The 20,018-nt window shown below is 34.0% G+C and overlaps 1 protein-coding gene, 4 long non-coding RNA genes and 1 pseudogene across 7 annotated transcripts in view; 3 read left to right on the top strand and 3 right to left on the bottom strand.

Annotated features, from left to right (window-relative positions):
* Window positions 1–20,018, top strand: part of LOC147906579 (uncharacterized) — a 186,063-nt gene that overhangs the window by 40,334 nt on the left and 125,711 nt on the right. The gene's annotated exons all lie outside the window — the stretch shown is intronic.
* LOC105149337 (ribosomal protein L14) lies at window positions 2,695–8,674 on the top strand. 2 transcript variants are annotated; one of them, XM_011061682.2, is made up of 4 exons: window positions 2,695–2,853; window positions 7,164–7,265; window positions 7,998–8,192; window positions 8,476–8,674. In XM_011061682.2, the coding sequence occupies exons 1-4, from the start codon at window positions 2,851–2,853 to the stop codon at window positions 8,635–8,637; spliced, it is 462 nt and encodes a 153-aa protein (XP_011059984.1). In that variant the 5' UTR covers window positions 2,695–2,850; the 3' UTR covers window positions 8,638–8,674. The 2 variants fall into 2 exon arrangements, with proteins under 2 accessions (XP_011059984.1, XP_087272442.1); XM_087416316.1 differs by having other exon boundaries at window positions 2,846–2,864.
* Window positions 2,877–5,382, top strand: LOC147906585 (uncharacterized). The gene is made up of 2 exons (XR_015548340.1): window positions 2,877–2,938; window positions 4,605–5,382. It is a non-coding gene; the product is annotated as an uncharacterized LOC147906585 (long non-coding RNA).
* Window positions 8,957–10,118, bottom strand: LOC147906584 (uncharacterized). Of its 2 annotated transcripts, none has more exons than XR_015548338.1 (2): window positions 9,493–10,118; window positions 8,957–9,264 (listed from the first exon to the last, which is right to left on the bottom strand). It is a non-coding gene; the product is annotated as an uncharacterized LOC147906584 (long non-coding RNA). The 2 variants fall into 2 exon arrangements; XR_015548339.1 differs by having other exon boundaries at window positions 8,957–9,250.
* On the bottom strand, window positions 15,573–16,716 carry LOC147906583 (small subunit ribosomal RNA; annotated as a pseudogene).
* LOC147906582 (uncharacterized) lies at window positions 18,384–19,407 on the bottom strand. Its single transcript, XR_015548345.1, has 3 exons — window positions 19,100–19,407; window positions 18,728–18,821; window positions 18,384–18,652 (listed from the first exon to the last, which is right to left on the bottom strand). It is a non-coding gene; the product is annotated as an uncharacterized LOC147906582 (long non-coding RNA).

The raw sequence follows: 20,018 nt of genomic DNA, 5'->3' as shown, positions 1-20,018 counted from the left end.
TCAAGATTTTATATTTTCAGACACGTTAAAGTTCTTCTTTATTCTGGTTATGGATCTCTTCAATGAATACTGTCTCCAAACCAAAATTCAGATATGGAAGAAAGTCCAGTAGATGTAGAAATGAAAAGATTGCGTATTGTCAAGATAATAACTTCGCTAAAAATATGTAGTTCAAATAATGAATTCGCGTCTAGAGAGCATATGCGTATTTTCCTGTTAAAGTTAACTGTTTTAATATTATAAAGTATTGTTTACGTTTCTTTCATTTTCTTTTTCAACTTAACTACACGTCAGTTCCGTTCTGTAACAGGAATGTCGCGTCAATCGTAGGTAAATATGCTTGATTCATCGATATTTCGTTATTTTGGGCAGTTGAAATAATAATACACATATAATTTGTGCAATTATCTCCGATAATATTGTTGTGAGTTGTCTAAAATACTGAATTGTAACGGTGAAATATATTTTGTAACCAGATTCAGTTCCGTTTTTATTAAATGGGACGGATAGAGAAAACTGTTACGGAACGGAACAGGAACAAAATGCTCAATTCTAGTGAGAAATCCGATCCGTCATTCTGATCCGTGTTTAATGGGATAGTATCTTAAGCGTTATACGTCAAGTACTTTGACCGTTGAGATTAGGTTTTCTCTGAGATAGTCCAGCGAGATAGTCCTTGATCGATGCCCTTGATAATTCCGGTAAGGAGAACCTTAAAAGAAGGCTGAAAATTCGAAGGCCATTCTTATCAAAGACAGGATTAAAAATCAGACGATTAACCCCGTCTGCAGTCTTGACTTCTATAATGGCTTTACCGGCGCCAAACCTCTTAATGAGAAGAATATCGCTCTTGATAGACTCAGAAACAACACAAGAAAGCACAGAAAAATGCAACGGCGTTTGCTTGTCCGAATATATGCATATATGACAAAGGAGGGAATGTTATTTTTAGAATATTTATTAATCGAGATATTCCTCGTTCTGGCAAGTGCCGATGCCGACGCATCCAAGGGGGATGCAGACGTACTGTTCGAACGATTATTCTTAGAGTGAGGCGTACCGACGGCCAAGACCTTTGACCTTGCCCCTTCGCTTGTTATCTCAGTACTACGTTTGCGGCTAGTTCTCTCATCATCAATGTCCATAGAAAACGGCGAATTAATGATTGTGTCTTGTGTCGTCGATGGCGACAAAGGCTGATAGGGAGGAGACGCCGTCACCATTACTGCCGGCGGCTTCCGCCATCAAATTAATAAGCATTCGGTTCATATTCTTGTCCGAAGAGGTGTCCGTCATGTGCACCAGGATCGAAATTGGAAAATGATGAGGAAGAAGGAAAAGGCAGAGAACTTAATTCGATTGAGGGGGGAGAATCATTACGCGATTTTTATTATAGATTTAACGGCGGCTTCTACCTCCCCCCCTCTCCCGCTCGCCAGTACCCCCGACATGGGACCGACAGAACATAATTTACGGAGAGACACAATAGAGAAGAGCACAAAAATGAACACAGACACGCGCCAGCCCAACAGCAGGCCAAATTAGAGCGAAGAAGCGCTATGCAATTGATTTACGCAAGAAAAGTCCCGTAAAATATCGCAGCGAACGAATCCACGTGTGCATCCAATGCGTCACCTCGCGGATTTCTCAACTATATTCCACTCAATTCCGCTATGACTGCGAAAAAATTGTTTTACTATGGGGAGCCCGGGTGTGAAAAAGCGGAACGGAATTACACTGATTGGTTCACTCTCATCCTGCTTTCTTTCCGTTGCTGTTCGTTTCGCTATTTCTTTCTTCATCGGAATGCACCCTAACAGAGGCCGCGGTTCGATTAACGCTCATATTTAAAAATTATTTCATCTTTGTTGTTCATCAAATGTTAAACAAAAATAAACAATGCTCATGAGCGTTTTCAGCATAAATTGGATCACATCCAGAGATTCGCAAAGTGTACGTGATCAATATATTTCTCTGATTGGCTGGAGTAATTCGTACTAGCTGCCATATTCAATTTACTATCAATATACTCAACATTAGTTCAGAATGCTCTTACAATGATTACAAACGCGCTAAAACATGCTATAATTTACGTTACGCATACTATAAAATTTCAGAGATAAAAGCGTGCTTTTAGGGGGAAATCACACGGTGCGGAAAACGACTGTGGAATAGAGAATGCGTCATAGAAGCAACTAATCAACGTTTTTCTGCGTTATTCCGAATAGTGCTAATTAGTTGTTTCAATGGCGCATTCTCTATTCCGCAGCCCTTTTCCGCACCCTAAGGGTGAAATCACACAGTGCGGAATATGACTGCGGAATAGAAAATACGTCATTGAAACAATCACTCAGCGCTACTTCCGCATTTGATATTGCAGAATAGCGAGTATGTCATTGTTCTTGTAATAAACCGTCGTATTTTGAGAGAATTATTAAAATAATTTGATGCTGATTGATATAATGGAATTGCATAATGTCGAGACGAAAGAAAAAGCACTTCAAGGCTGCTTTTTCATGCTGACACTTGATGCTCATTTTTAGCGTCAAAACAGATCAAGTGATCAAAATTGATGCTTGATATTCGTCAATTTGATCACGTGACCTGTTTTAACGCTCGAATTGAGCGTCGAGTGTCAGCATGAAAATGCAACCTAATATTCGTCAATTTTGATCACGTCTGTTTTGGCGCTGAAAATGAATATCGTAATCTTAAGTGAAAACCTAGCCTAATGGCTATGATTGCCGACTGATGGCGTTGTAAACCCTGAAATGGCATTCTTGTCGGAGTGTAGCAACCTCGGTTTTTTCGGTTTTTCGTGATCTATTGTCTTTCGTACTCCAGAAGATCATGGTAAGTGAATGGTGATTGAACAATGATTTGTAAAATCGTATAAATAGCTGTCGGATAAATTTTCCGCGGATTCCACTCTTCTCATGTGATTATGATCACAATTTTTAACATCCAGTCACTTTTGTCTTGCGAATTATCTTGCGACTTAACCTCATCGACTGAATGTTCATCAACCGCATGGTGCATCCCCGTGTATCTTCACATGGGATCCTAGACGTATCTTGCGTTTTCATAGTGATGCGATCCGGTCAATATCATTTATTCGCGCAATAAATTATTTTTAAATCACGCTCGCAGAGTTTAAAAAAAATGCATCAGATCCAGCAAACGAGAATGAATTAAAATGGATGGAAATTTTTTTCTATCCGAATGCGTATTTTAAATAGCTAATACTTTTTTTGGATTCAATTGGATTCAATTAGATTCAATTGGATGCAATTGGATTGAAAAATTGTATTTCCTATTCAAAATTTTGAATTGAATAGTATTCACAATGTGTGTGTTGTGCATAGAAAAAGCTAATATTATTTTTAGATTGAAAGGCATAGAGATATACTCTATGCAATTCCTATAAATGAATAAAAATGTATTCAGGATTGAAAAGCATTCATTTTAACATTCGTGAATCAATATTTCTGAAAATCTAAATCTATTTCAATTCATTTCAATCTATTCTCGTTTGCTGGACGACTTCTACCAGCATTATAAACTCAGCATTATTTTATTAAGTATAATATGAATAAAATTATTAAATTTTTAATAGAATTATGTTTAATTATAAAAAAAGATTAAGAACGATTTATATATTAGAATTTTTGTCTTAGGTAATTCTACTGGTTAAATTGACTATTGATTACGAGTTAATCAGAGTTTGCTTGAAGTTGATAGTTTATTTCTACTAATGTAGATTAACTTAATTGGTTTAAGTTGCTCTTTATGTGTTACTGAATCTTATAACTAGAAAAAGATAAAAAATAAGTCAAACTGAAATTAAACTTCACTTACATTGGTAGAAATCTTAGAACATATATAAATGGAAGAGAAATTATGTGTTGAATCAGAATAGTGATCATGTAACTTTTTCGCTAGAGCAGAAACATGAAAAGTGAAAATTTTTATGTATGTTCGTACATATCATACAAAGAATTTTCACTTTTCATGTTTCCGCTCTAGGGAAAAAGTTATATAATCGCTACCCTGAAGTCAACATCTGTGTATGGAAGAGAAAGGAGCCAATTGATTGTAATGCGCATGTGCCACTCAGCTTGTTTTCTTTTTTGTTCCATTTTGTTGTTAAACCTATTCTACAATGTGCTTTTTGTTTCCTGTTGCTTTTTATCTTTTGCTTTTTCTCCTTTGCAATCATTTTATCAACAATTGTATTTCTTGCTATGTATTTCTTGTTTCTTTCGAAGTTCGTTAACTTTTATCTCAAGCGATATAAAACAAAAAAGATAAGAAACAAAAAGACAAGATGTAAAAAATAGCAAAAAGCAAGAAACTCGAAACAAAAAGCACATTGTAGAATAACTTTTAAGGCTAATTTTATAATGTGCTTTTTATTTTCTATTTCTTGCTGTTTGTCTCTTGTCTTATTGACCAAAAAGGCAAGAGACAAACAACAAGAAACAGAAAATAAAGAGCATGTTGTAGAATTAGCCTAAATCTGTTCTATAATGCGCTTTTTGCTATTTTTTTACATCTTGTTTTTTTACTTATCTGGTTTTTTATTTTATATCGCCTAAAATAAGAGTTAACGAATTTCGAAAGAATCAAGAAATACGTAGCAAGAAATACAATTGTCGATAAAACGATTGCAAAGGAGTTAAAAGCAAAAGGTAAAAAACAGGAAACAAAGAACACATTGCAGAATGGGCTTTAATGTTTGATAAACACAATAATTGGGGCATATTTTTGTTATATAATCAGAAGGAATCGCGGCTAAGGCTATCTGATCCCTAAAGACGAAGATAGCCGCAGTCGGCTTCTGATTGGATAATGAAAATATACTTCTGTACTCACATAGACTGTGTTCAAAGTCTCACTACAAATACTTTGAAGCGTTTGGTTGACCAATTAGAAAAAAAAATTTTACAAATTGACCAATCAAAAATTGTTTTAAAGCATTTGTAGCATCGCGTTAATCATACCCATAGACAATGGTCTGTACATGCATGTTGCAAACGTTTGGGATTTTTATACTTTCTTGCACTAGATGTAAAATTCAATTTGACACTTAAGTAAAGATATGGTAAAATAGTAATTGGTAATTTTAATAAAATTTGTTTTTTATAGTTTTATGTACAAATAATGCAACAATATGCACAAAGTTTTATTTTTGATTTTTACATTAATACATAATATAAAACAATGTTAATATTTTCTCTTCTAATATTCTCGTTGAGAATATAAATCGCTGATAGAATAATGATAGGATACTATTGTATTTACTAAATCTAAATGTAAAATTTAATCGATGCTAAAATTTTCAACGTATGTTTTCCTAGAGATTTAACCAAAAAATAGAAAGCGATGCAGACTAAAAATTCCAGTATTTTATTTTACATAATTTCTTGTTTTGTATTTTAAACTACCTTTACTGAATTACTTAAAATTATACCTACTATATTTCTATTTAGATATTCCGACAATAGTGCACTTACAGAAAGATTATTTTATTTTTGATGTACAATTGTGTTTTTGTTTACTCTAATAAAAACTGTTTTTAACAGTCTAGTCATTCATATCAAAATAGCAAGCAAATAATGAAAATTTTATAAGTTTAATTGTAAAGTAAAAAATATAAAAATACAAATAAAAAATCAAAATGTGTTAAAGATTAACAACAAAAGGTTTAAGATTACTGTACTCGTTACGTTCTTTCATAATTCTAATAAAGAAAACTTATTTGAAGTTCCTCTAGTTTAGACAATGTAGTCTTTTTATCATCCTATGTAATAATTAAAAGAAATAATATTACATCTTAGTATTACATTATTGGTATACCATATATTATATATAATATTAATAAAATGAAAATATGAGTTAAATAAAGCGTTTTGAATTTAATAAAAACTAAATGTTTTTACATCAAATTATTTTATTTTGATGTAATTTTTAAAAATTATCATTTTATTAGCTTCCAAAAATTATTAACTAATTTATTATATTTTACCGATTGAATAAATTATTGTAAAATTGGTCATTTTCATCTCTATTTCACACATATATTTGTTTGATATATAAGCAGTATAGACAATTCTTTCATTTATGTGTGCGCGCGCGCGCGCGTGTGTGTATGTGTGTACTAAGGTAAAAATGGACATAAGTCTTTTATAGCAAATTTTTATTCTACATTTATTTTTAATTTGAATTCATCGAATTCAGCATATCTCTTAAGTTAATAAAATAAAGACTTTTTGTGTTTTGTTTATATTTATATTACTTTAAATTAGAAAATTGTAGATATAATAGACTTTCTAAAATAAGTCTATCTAAGCTTAAGCCGTAAAAAATGACCAATCATAGAATACGAGAAAAATAATTGATTATGATTGGACAATTTCTTATGACTTAAAATTTAAAACTTAGGTAATGAATTATTATAGAAAGCCCTTTGAAAAAGTCATTAAAATTCATATTTTTGGATAGAAATTTTTTAATTTAAGGTAATGTAAATACAAACGAAACATTCTGTATCAAAAATTTCTGAATGTATCTAAAATTTTAATATTTACTGATATGTATAATGCCTATATGAGCCAACACAACATATTAGTATGTGAAATAATCAAAATTTTATTAGACAATTATAGTATACATTTCCGTTATTTTAATTCAATAACGGAATAGGTTGGCAAACTCATGTCTTTTCCGAATCAATGTTACATATAAGTGACTTAAGTTACCTCAAGCTATGACTTTCCGTCAAAATAATAAAATATTTTATTCGTGTCTATAGCAAATCGGTCAATTCGACGTGCAATCATTAAGATTGGACATTCTTCAAAATGCGATGTTACTATAATACTAACTATATGTATTTGTGTTATTAATTTATGTACTGAAGAGGACCTGAAACAAAGGTCAAAACGTATATTGTAATTATCTAATAAAGTTTTAATTATATCACACTAATACCTTGTGTTGGTTCATATAGGCATTATACATATAATTAGATTTAATCTCTTGAGTGATCTATTATTGTTACTTATTGTTTTAATATTTATGTACTGAAAAATTTATTCCTTAAAGATAAATTTAATATAGATTGTGAATGCTATCAGTAATATCTTATCCTTTTTCAACAGCCGTTCCAAAGGTTTGTACAATCTGGCCGTGTGGCCTATGCGAGCGATGGTCCTTATCAAGGCAAACTAGTTACCATCGTTGATGTCATCGATCAGAATCGGGTAGGAACAATATTTTTCTTTGTTAAAATTTTTTAATCTTTTTGGTATGAAAAAATTATAGAATTATACAATTTTTATAGTATGAAACAATTTTTTGTAGCTAATACATTAATTAATAATTTACTGCAACAACGTTAATTATAACCATTTTTTATTTGCTCAGGAAACTTTATATAGGTAACGTTTTACTCTTTAATAGACTTTAGCTATTTTATATAATAAATGTCATTATTATATTGATTATGTTAAATATGGACAAAAAAACTTAACTTGACAAGTTTAAAATGAAATATTGTGTGCCTTTTGCGCGCACGCACGCACACACACACACACACACACACACACACACACACACACACACACACACACACACACACACACACACACACACACACACACACACACACACACACACACACACACACACACATACACATACATACACTTCTGTAATAGATTCTATAATAATCTATAATATATCTAATAAATATAACATGTAATAAACTATAATCATTCTTATAATAAATCTCTATAATAATAAAAATCTAATAAATCTCTATAATTTTATAATATAATAAACTATATTTCTGTATGATGAAATAATAATATGATAGGAATTGCCGACTGACTTTGGTGATGTTAATTTCTTTCTGATGATATAATTGTAACTTCTTTAACAAATTATTAAATTCTTCAAATCTTAAAACTGATAGCTTTTCCATACACACGCAGGTTCTTGTCGATGGTCCATCATCAGGTGTACCTCGTTGTGAAATGAGACTCAATGAGCTTCATTTAACAAAATTCCGTTTACGTTTTCCGTTTTCTGGATCCACTCGTGTCGTGCGTAAAGCGTGGAATTCAGCTAATATTAACGAACTTTGGAAAGAGACAATGTGGGCCAAAAAAGTTGAAGCCAAGAAGAAGGTATTACAAAATATGCTAATTGTTTATTTATTTAAATAAATATAATACTTATTTTATTTTTAGCAAATGATATGTATTTTTATGTCTTAAAAACAAAATTATTGAAAAATTATTTTTAGAAAAATTAAATATGTGATGAGCAGTCAGTATTTTTTGATAGAAAGTGTCATCTGACTTTAATCATCTGACAACTTTAACTTGATTCTGATGACCTAATTGCAACTTTAGAAATAATATATTTTGGAACGATATTATATTTGGGAAAAATATTTGTCTGTTTCAGCGTGCAGAACTCAGCGATTTTGACCGCTTCAAGCTGCGTAAAGCAAGGCAGATAAGAAATAAATTGCGGACGGATGCGTTTTACAGATTAAAAAAGAAAACTAAGAAAGTTAAAGCTGGCGATGCAACGAGTAAAAGTGCGAAAAAAGCTGAAAAGAAATAATAACATTCTGAATTAAATACAAGATTATTTTATGAAAGTCTTGTTATTATATTCCTTTTGTCATGCTACAAAAAATTATTAGTTAAGGCTCCTGAGTACTCATCTCAATTATATTAGATATGGAGACCAAATTATCAGCATTATAGTCGTATAAAAATCTTCGAATTGACTAAACGGAATTAATTAGATATGGTGACCAAATTATCAGCATTACAGTATAAAAATCTTCGAATTGACTAAACGGAATTAAAAATCTTACAGGATTAAAGTAAATACAAAATTAGCAGATGGACTTTATACTAAAATTGAAAAAGAAATATTCATACGTAATTATGTATAATCATATAAAATTAATATAATATATATGATACATATAATTAATACATATAATATATATAATACATATAATTATATATAAACAATTTTTTTACAATACATTTCTCCAAATTTTTTTTTTCTAAAACAAACTACGACAATGTATTTTTGATGTTTTTGATGTTTTTTCATTATTATTTATATTATGCTAAAAAATAATTTTACAAAAGAAAGCATGATGGAAGGGATAATATAGTGTGTGCAGTGGACGGTGTCTCCCTTCAAATCTCTTCCGTCTCTGTATATGAATGTCTTAAATTAAATATTGAATAAAAAATTAAATGAACAATGACAGTGCCAATAACCAATAAGTAAAAGGATATGAGAACTATTTAAATAATTTATTTATATTAAACAAATATTTATTTATATTAAACACATATTAAGTTAATAAAGTATATTAAAAAATAATATTTAATATATGTACTTAGTTATTGGAAAAATTATTTAAAAAACATATTCAGTTAAATAGTAATATACCTGAAATTCCTAAAATAGAACCCATCTCTGCCCATGCATTTTCTTTCATGATACTATCTTGAAATTCTTTAATCTTTTTATCATAAAGAAATGGCTTAGATCGAGTCAAATCTATTAAAAGCTCATCCCCATATTTTTGATCTTGTGTCGTGTTCTGTATCAAAGTCGTCTACATTTTCGAAATTGCAATCCTCCAGTGAATCGTGAAATTTTCTTTTCTGGTAATAATCGTGAATGTCATGTCTTTTAAATGAAATTTGCCAAAACTAAATTCACGAATGAAAATATAACCTCAAAAAACATTAATCAAGAAGGCACAAGAAACAGGCAATATAAAATTCCAACGCGTCGGAAAATTGTTCCTATTCCCTGTGTCACATTTTTATCTCATGAACTTTATGCACTTTGTAGTGATATGTTTGTATTAGTATAGGTTATATATCGAACTTATATCCTGAAGCTCTCAGTGCGTAATTCCCTGTTCCCTATGCCTATTGTGTTTAAAGGCTTAAGCCATCCAATCAGAACTCTGGATTTAATATCGAACTTACACATCAGGGCTCTAATTGGACGGCTCGTTATTCCTTGTTGCCTGTGTCTATTGCCTGTGCCTATTGTGTTTAAGTTTTAATAAGCCTTTAGAGACGCCGTCCAACTGCACCATGGAGTATAGAGAATAAGAAGCCAGAACTAGGCTTTGAAAAGTGTAATCAACATCAGTTTTCTGAATTGGTATTGGTGGTGCTCGGTAGGTGGCGTTCGAATCGTAAAACTGTGAGAATATGTGACTCAATTGACGAGTCTGATTCTCAAGACAAGCCCACGCTTGTCGTGTGACGTGATGTAAGGTGTAAAGATCGACCACTTTGCTTATAATTAGTAATGATGTATTTATTTCAGGAACACGTATGAATACGACCGAACAGGATGAGCGCCATAATCTATCTGCTTCTTATTTTTCTCTGACGCTGCTTGTAGGCAACTCGCCTACAAAATCCCTAGGCTTTCTCCGCTCGATGCGCTAGTGAGGTATTGAGAACGTATTTCCCTACATACCTCCCCCCCCCCCCCGAGTGACAAAGAATCTAAACACTATGCTTATTTACTAAATTTACAAAATATTGCTTAATGACAGGTACATTTATGATGCCGGCACTTAGGTCTACCATATAAAACATATAAAACGTAACATACAAAACATATCACATAAAACATATCATTACGTGTTGTCTTTGGTGTCTGTCTTAAGCTAATTACATTTGTCGCTGGGAGAACTTATTATAATTATATGGCGAAGATGACTTTTTTCTTCGGATGCGCATATGTTTTTAAAACTGATTACTCGTTGCTGAACGAATTGGTTGTTTGCCCTGCCTTTGGGGTTGCATTACATAAATCATCGCGTATGCAATACGCTGGTTTTAAATTTTCGACCGATAAACTACGCTGTGTACCGTTAACATCAATGTCGAATACTCGATCCGACACACGATTTTGTAAAGTCCGGTGTAGGGACGCTCTAACGCTCTCTTGGTACCGTAGAAACACATGGGAACATGAGTATAAATTTTTGAATACAAATGCGCATTTCTTATGCTTGTACTCTATCGAAATTGGCTTAACTTATGCTCGCGAAATTCTTCGATGAACATTTTAGGATTAGGAGTAAAGTCATCCGGCAGTACAAATTTTCCGGAGACGCGCAACGTCGTTCCGTAAACGAATTCCGCAGGCGATGCACCGGTATCAAAGCGGACATGAGTACGCAGACCTAATAGTACGGTCGAAAGTACTCGTGATCAACCTTCATTAGCATGACACATGATTGCAGTCTTTAAGCTTCAATGTCACCACTCGATCATACCATTCGAGGCGGGGTGATACGTGGTACGAATCCGTTGACAGCCGATCAGCTGAAGAAGTGCAGTGAAAAGTTGTGCTTCGAACTGGCTACCTTGATCAGTAGTTACCGTTTTAGATGCTCCAAAGTTTGCCACCCAATTGTCATAAAACGCGTGCCACTGTAATAGCTTCGGTGTCTTTGAGAGGTACTGTTACTGGCCAACGCGAAAATCTATCAATGATCGTCACACAATATTTGTATATGCCGTCCGACTCAGGCAAGGGACCTATTAAATCCATGTGAACATGCTCGAACCAACCGTCGCGCGCGATAAATTTTTCAGGATTTAGTTGAACGTGTCGGGTTATTTTTGACTATTGACAATCTAGACAATTTTTGCATCACTTCGCAATGTCACAGTGCATGTTAGGCCACACATACTACCGCTGACGGATTATCCGATCAGTGACTTTAGGACCCGGATGAGCTGCGTCATGGAACATGCGAAAGACGCGATTTCGTAAAGATGCCGGATTGCCTCGCCAGTCATTTCACAATAAAATGTAGTATGCGTCGGTTCCCATTGAATTCGCTTCAGTAAGCGGAAATTCAGGATATTCGCGGATGGACCGTAGCTTCTCGTCTTGTTCCTGTTGTTGTGCGAGCTGGCGATTTACAAAAAACCTCAAAGGTTTCATGCACGCACGCACGCGTGTGTATGCTATTATATATACAATATATACATATACATATATATGTTATTTTATATATATATGCATCAATAATTTACTAAATAAATGTAAAAGACAGAACAGTGCAATTATAATAATTATCTTCATTTGTATTCATATGTAAATAATATGGTACGTTTTTTGTTTATGAAGAAATTATTTCAACGAAATTGAAATAACTAATATCATATTTATTTTATTATTATTTTTCCTCTCAAAAGAAAGAACTTTGACCAGGATATGTAAGTACGTTTATTGATATGAGCCTGAGTAGGTCAATAATTCAGATCATTTCTATGATTCAGCGATGCACTTTTCATGACAGCGCCGCTGTCGGAATATTGCGGAACTAAAATATTGCTCAGTTTCATGGCTTCACGTCAATTTCATTCGTAATATACAAACGAAATTTTCGGCGATTCTTTTCTCTTATACTAAATCCTCTATCTCGTTTTTAAAAGCATAAGATTGTTCTTTCAGGTTTTCTGCAATTCGCCAGCTACTTTTTATAAAACTTAACGTGCAAGATCTGAAACTCTTATATGCAGCACATATTGTGACGTGTTGACTACAGAAGCCGATAACAAAACTGTAAGTTTTCAATTTTCTTTCGTTTTTCGTATTCAATTGTAACTGACGAATTGCGTTGTTATCGATACTTGTGCAGAAGGACTTTTCAATCCATAAACATAATTAAGAGAAAAGAGTCTTTAATAATTAATGGTAAAACAGGACCAGCATCTCCTTAAGAATTAAAATGATCAATCACGGTTGAATGTAAAAAAAATGATGAATTATGATTGGTCAATTTCTTAAGCTTACTATACCTACTGTGTTACGGGACTAATACAAGCCATGTTAGTACAATCATGATACAAGCCTTGCTAAGTACTCTCTCTTAGCAACATCAGCATCTTCATGGACCACAGGTTCATTTACTGATAAACCAACTTTAGGAAGCATCTCTTTTGGGTCTTTAGCTACTTGACCTTCAGCTATAAAATCCTTCACATTATCAACTACGCCACTGAGACAGATGCTGTGAAAAACACAACATGCTATGATGACTGCAATCATATCATCTCGATGCATAACAAGAAAGAACTTAAATCTTCTAAATTTTTCCTTGAGCAAAGCAAATGCTCTCTCAATAATTTATCTTGTTCGAACATAATTGAAGTTATTTTGAATCTGAGGAATAAATATAACATATGTGTATAATTAATTAGAAATATTAAAGAATATATAAAAGTATTAAAATAATTTATCTCTGTCATATTCCCAAAATTACGATACGGAGGAATATATCATTTAAGTACAGGATGAGCTTTATCTCCAATTATATACTCTTGTTCTGGAAAAAAGTGATTGTAATTATTTTGAATTTCTCTCCACAAATCAAAGTTTCTGAAGATTCGCATGTCATTTACTGAAGATACATAACCTACGAAACAGTCCGTGAAATGCATCTCTGCAACACATACTGCTTGTAAAGTTATGGCAAAATGATTTTTCCTATTTATGTAATACTGGGCATTATTCTGGAAACATAATAAAACTAATTATAATACAAAAATCATGATACACAACAAATTATAATACACAAATTAGATTGTATTTATCATAGAATTTATTTCAACAAATTTTTGTCAAACAACAAACTTTTATCTGTATGTCACATCCATCTATTGCTCCAAATACATTGGGTAAGCAATTTGTTGAAAAGTTTGTTTCATATGAATTGCTTTCTGACCTTGAAGTTATTGAATCATACAGTCAGCAATTTCATTCAGAGCATCTATGACTCCCATAAAGCTGACACTTAATGAACTTTTATCAATATCAAATCGTTCTCCAACAAATCTGTAAGAGATGATAAAATGTGTAAATCTAATTACAAAAGATTCCTATATTTATAAGTAATGTTATTAAAAAATATTATATATAATACCTGTTGAAGTCTGGGATTGCAAGCAATCAAAGAGAAGCCAAAAGCCGTTTATAAATTGGAATCATTGGTTTGTCATCATCGTACTATTCATCAAAGTATTTGCCAATTTTTGTTCAAGCAATTCATACGTTTCTGGTAGCATCCAAAACTGTTCTCGAAACTGATTGTTTAATAAATGTGGAATTATTAGGTACAACTTTGCTTCCGCCGTTTTTTTCCCGAAATTCGAGGCTTTATTGTAAAAAACTGATTATACATTTATGATTCAAAGTATTGTCCATCGCTGGCCATTACTTTCTTCCATCTTTCGGGCAGCGTACGAATCCCGCGTCGAAAAAACTGATCATCTTTTGATCCACGAATCGATCCAATTTTTTACTTCTTCATAAGACCGGAAGTGCTGGTCAGCCAGTCCGTGTGCCATTGATCGAAACAAATGATAGTCAGAGGGAGCAACGTCTGGAGAATACGACGGGTGGGATAGGACTTCCCATTTCAACGTTTCCAAGTATGTCTTGATCACTTTCGCAACATGGGGTCGAGCATTGTCATGCTGCAAAATCACTTTATCGTGTCTCTCGTTGTATTGCGGCTGTTTGTTTTTCAATGCTCGGCTCAAATGCATCAATTGCGTTCGATACTGATCGCCTGTTTGTTTCAGTCGGTTTTAATAGCTCATAATACACTACGCCGAGCTGGTCCCACCAAATACAGAGACTTTGGAGCTGTGAATATTTGGTTTGGCCGTCGACGTGGAAGCATGGCCGGGAACTCCCCATGATTTTCTATGCTTAGGGTTATCATAATGAATTTTTCGTCCCCAATCACAATGCGATGCAGAAGTCCCTTCCGTCTTTGCCTTTCAAGCAGCTGTTCACAAGCAAACAAATGCCGTTCAACATCTCTCGGCTTCAACTCGTATGGCACCCAATTTCCTTGCTTCTGAATCATTCCCATGACTTTGAGACGTTTTGAAATGGCTTGTTGAGTCACTCCCAATGATCGTGCCAATTCTTCTTGATTTTGAGTCTTGATCAAGTAATGCCTCCAATTCTGCATCTTCGAAAACTTTCTCTCTTCCACCGCTATGCCGGTCTTCGACGTCAAAATCACCGTTTTTGAAGCGTTGAAACCATTCACGATACGTTTTTTCACTAATAGCGGCCTCACCATAAGTATTTGAAAGCATTCGATGAGCCTCAGCCGCAGATTTCTTCATATTGAAGCAGAAAATTAAAACCTCCCGCAAATGACGAAAATTTGGCTCGTAAACTGACATTTTCAATCGAGAATAATTTTATGATGCAGACACAAATCGACTAATGTTTCTATGGTGTTGTGTTGATAGATGCCCAAGTTTATTGTATGACATCTATGATTTATTTATTTCGACCACTACTTACCGCTAAAGCCATCTATAGAAAAACGACGGAAGCAAAGTTGTACACCTAATATATCTTCTACACAATTTTCTATTCTACGGGATTTTACTCGACGACCGCGTACATTTATTCTTCTTCTCAATTCTATTAGTATTTCTTCGTCATTTCATAACTAAAATTCAGTTACACGAACCGAATTTTTTTTTCCATGTAGCTGGCATTGTTTATGGTTAGAATTAAGACTAATCTGATTGTCTTCGAACCTTTAACTTTCGTTCTTGATTAATGAAAACATTTTTGGCAAATGCTTTCGATTCTGTTTTGCGATCCAAGAATTTCGCCTCTAATGTCACATTACGAATGCCCCAATTTATCCCTATTAACCATTACCTCGAGGTACCGAAAATCAATAAAATAAAATCAAGATCCTATTCCATCCACGCAGTATTCAGGCAAGGATAGCCTGCTTTAAGCACTTTGATTTGTTCAAAGTAAACGTATTGGCTCGACTCAACACTCAATAAAGAGTACTGCGACGGGATATTAGTTGGTCCGCCCCTCGCGAGGCTAAGTTTATCAGTAAGACATCTTACATCATGCCAGTTAAACACCACGAGCAGTGAACCGACAGTATGCGACATAGATTTAACTACAAGCTTTTTAACTGTAACAACTTCAATATGCTATTGGAGCTAAAATTACTGCGATTGCTGGCATCAGACTGGCCTTCTAATGGATCTTTGTTAAAGGATTTAAAGTGTACTCATTCCGATTACGGGGCCTCAAATGAGTCCCGTATCGTGATTTTTCATCTCTATCTCTCCGTGCCGGGTGGGTAATTTGCGCGCTTGCTGCCTTCTTTGGATGTAGTAGCCGCTTCTCAGGCTCGCTCCGGAATCGAATTCTGATTCCCCATTATTTGTTACAACCATGGTAGATGTAAAACCTACCTATCGACAGTTGATAAAACAGACATTTGAAAGATTCGTCGCCGGTGCTTAGCACAAAGACCGTGCGATCAGCACAAAGTTATTCAGAGTCACCAAAATAAACGGTGGACGGACGGACAACCGCCCGCCACCGATTGGTTTTGATCTAATAAAAGCGTCCCTTCCATCACTGGTCGGGACTCTGTTTTGCATGTATTAGCTCTAGAATTACCACAGTTATCCAAGTAAATGTGGGTACAATCTAATGAACCATAACTGATTTAATGAGCCATTCGCGGTTTCACCTTAATTCGGCATGCACTGAGACATGCATGGCTTAATCTTTGAGACAAGCATATGACTACTGGTAGGATCAATCAACCAGGAAGTTTCGTGGATCCGCTGTCCTTGATGCGTGCGACTCTCATGTCTCGAGAGAGCCGTGTGTTGTTAAGAGTTATACCTCTCTAGAATTTTCAAAAAATCAAAAAATTTTTTTTTTGCTTAAAAGGTATCTAAGGGTCTTAAAAATAATATACCAAAACCTTATGGACGGGCAAAATCTCTAAATTTCTATTTCAATTTCGAATTCTGTCGCAGCACCTCTCGGTACGCTCTGAGCGCTTTTTATGATTGCGGCGCATTGTAATTAGGAGTATTTGGGAAGATAAAACAGTAGGGAATAATAAAGATATTTATTACCTGAAGAATCTGAGTCATTAGAAATTCACTTAGATTATTATAGATGGCACTATTTGCATATAAACATATAGAAAATTATCCATTAGCGTTAGTTGAGCACAGTTGAACCGTTGAAGAGGACCCTTCGCACACGCTTGGCTTTCTTTATCTTATTTGCATTTGTTTCATTATAATTTTTCAATAATAATTAATTAATTTAGGCTATAGATAATAACCAAATCATTCTAAAATCGAAAAGAATAAAAATATATCAGATTTGAAAAAAGACCACCGAGAGCGTCATGTAGGCGATCGTTGAATCGTTATGAATTGGAGACAGAGAACGATTTGAATTTTAGCATATCGATAAAAAAATTAAAACAATGTGATGATCTATACGATATTGAAATAGATGATGCTTTTGGCTATTGTCTGTTGAATTTCGTTGCAGTTTTCATTGCAATTTCGAACGTTGTTGTTTGCAAAGTATGTAAATCGGAACTGAAATTCACTAAAAGTGGCAAGCGTAGTTTAGATTTCAAAATTGTTGTTTTTTGTGACAAAACAGAGAAAATGTGAGAAAACAGAGATACCAAATAGCCCATTCATTAAAAAAGGTGTTATATTAACGGTGATATATTTAATTAGATATGATATTAATCGCAGAATCATTCTTGCAATACGTTTAATTGGAGTTGGGCTGCAAGGAAGTTTTGTGCATTCATGGAATTACCACGGCCGGATTTTTCTTATTTTATGATAAAGATGTTCGAACAATTGCCATTGCAACAGAAGCTGCTTGCGAGAAAAGTATGAAAAAGACAGCAGAACAAAAAAAAAAGCATTATCTACTGTAAAAGGAGAAACAAATAGAATTATTATGTCACGTGATGGAACGTGAAGAAAGCGTGGGTATTCGTCGTTGTTTGGCTTGGTTACTCTTATTGGTTCGTACACCGGAAAAGTCGTCGATTATGTGAATTTAAAATATTGCAAAGTGTGTGAACATTGGGAGAAAAAAAAGATACTGAAAAATATTCAGAATGGGCAGAAACCATGAAGTAAATGTCAAGCGAATTATGATAGAAAGATAGAAGTTATTAAAATGTTCAAGTGCTTCGAAACCTTACATCAGGTAAAATATTTGAACTATATTGGTGACGACGAAAAACAGACGGTTCAAAAACATTAAGAGGTATATAGATTCACAGCTTTACGAGAATTTTATAGTATTGAAAAAAGGATGTATATATCACGTATAAAAACGAATGAGTATCCGTCTTCATAATTTGAAAACGAAGACAAAAGGCCTTGGAGGAAGAGGCAAATTGATTGAAAAACTTATCGATGAACATTCCATTTATTCCATATATGGACTGTACATAGAAATTGTGATTCAGTTGAGAAAATGAGGAACAATATATGAACTACACTGTATCATAAATTGTTACAGATGAAAAACCGCAACATGAGAAATGTTCGCCTGATGAAGATTCATGGTAATCATGATAAAAAGCGAAAGCTACAAACTTGAAATTTTAATTACTTTAATACCTTCAAAACTGCATTCTTCACAGAAGTAGGATTTTTTTTGTATGTTGCATGGTTTTTTTGTTATAAACAATTTCCCGACAATTTTTTCCCTAAAAATTTTAATTTTTTTTCAAATGTGCACCATTTTGACAAAAATTAATATATATCAAAAAAATCCTACGTACTTTTGAAGCTGTTCATATATAGATTAAAAAAAATTTTTTGGTTTTTTTTGTTCCAGGTTCAAAATTGCGGGAGTTAGGTTTTCGGTCGCGAGCACTTTAAAAAAAAAGACATCAACGGAGAAATGTTGCACAGCCGCCATTTTTAAATTAATTTGTATAAAAAAAAATTCTTTTGAATAATTCATTATCTGTATATTAAAGATAAACAGATTTTCGATTTATGTCTTAATTTTGCTGAAAAAAATTCCCTAAGTAAGGATATTTTTTCTTGCTCTACAGTGACATAACCCCTTAATGCCGTCGGACTCGCGAGCCAGTCGGCGATTCTGTTTCCACTTCTCACGAATTCGATAGAGCCGAGAGACAACTTACGCGCTTCGAAGAGCGTCGATGTGGTGTTTCGCACGTCTCTAGCAAAGATCATTATTTTCTCATTCTCCCATGATAAGCGGATTGTAATTGCCTTGAGCCTGACGCTAGATCGACGATGCGATGCTGAGACGATTCAGGAATACGTCATAGATTGTGTTCTTTTCGGACAAATGCTTTTTACTAAAGGTTACAAATGTACGCGGTAAGGATCTCTTCGTCCATCACTCGCACCTGTGAAGTTGATGTTCAGTAAGCGCGATGATACATCTGACCACGTTCGTCTACATACGAAGAAAGATCGCGCAGCCAACACTATGTATGCACCACATAAAGCCGATTCTACATTAGTTGCAAGCTAATCGCAAGTTTGCGACACCCAATCTAAAGCTTGCATTTTGAAATCAACGCTTCATATTGGCTGTCGCAATAAACTTGCAATCGGTTTGCAACTAATGTAGAACCGGCTTAAGAGCCATTGGGTCTCTTGATACTGACTTGCGACAATGCTGTGTTAGAAAAGCAAAACGACAGTCACAGTTACGAATCTGCGAATGAATGCCTCGGAGAGCAAAGCACACGGGCGAAACATTCGTCGAGTAGTGCTGGGAATTGCGAACGATTCCAACGATAAGCTTTGTTCGTATTTCAGTCGTATCGTTTTGTACTTGGTGCAACAAACGTCGTACGATTCTCGCCTCGACGAGCTCTACTGTTCCCTATATATATAGGCCACCGCCACCGCTGCCGCAGGACGCGGTCTCCATCGCGCGTCATACTTACATGTATACTTACAGTATATACTTACCATCTCTCTCTCTTTCGCTTTTATGCGTTGACATCTTTTTTCAACGCAGTTTTATTTTTTTCTCGAACATAGCTTCATTTCTCGCAAAGATATTTATATATTATATGTATGTTT

Source organism: Acromyrmex echinatior, unplaced genomic scaffold, assembly GCF_024713525.1.
Source record: "Acromyrmex echinatior isolate Ae372 unplaced genomic scaffold, ASM2471352v2 Scaffold20, whole genome shotgun sequence".
Lineage (NCBI taxonomy): Eukaryota > Metazoa > Arthropoda > Insecta > Hymenoptera > Formicidae > Acromyrmex > Acromyrmex echinatior.
The sequence above is the reverse complement of the archived record's forward strand: the minus strand, read 5'-3'. Positions and strand labels throughout refer to the sequence as shown.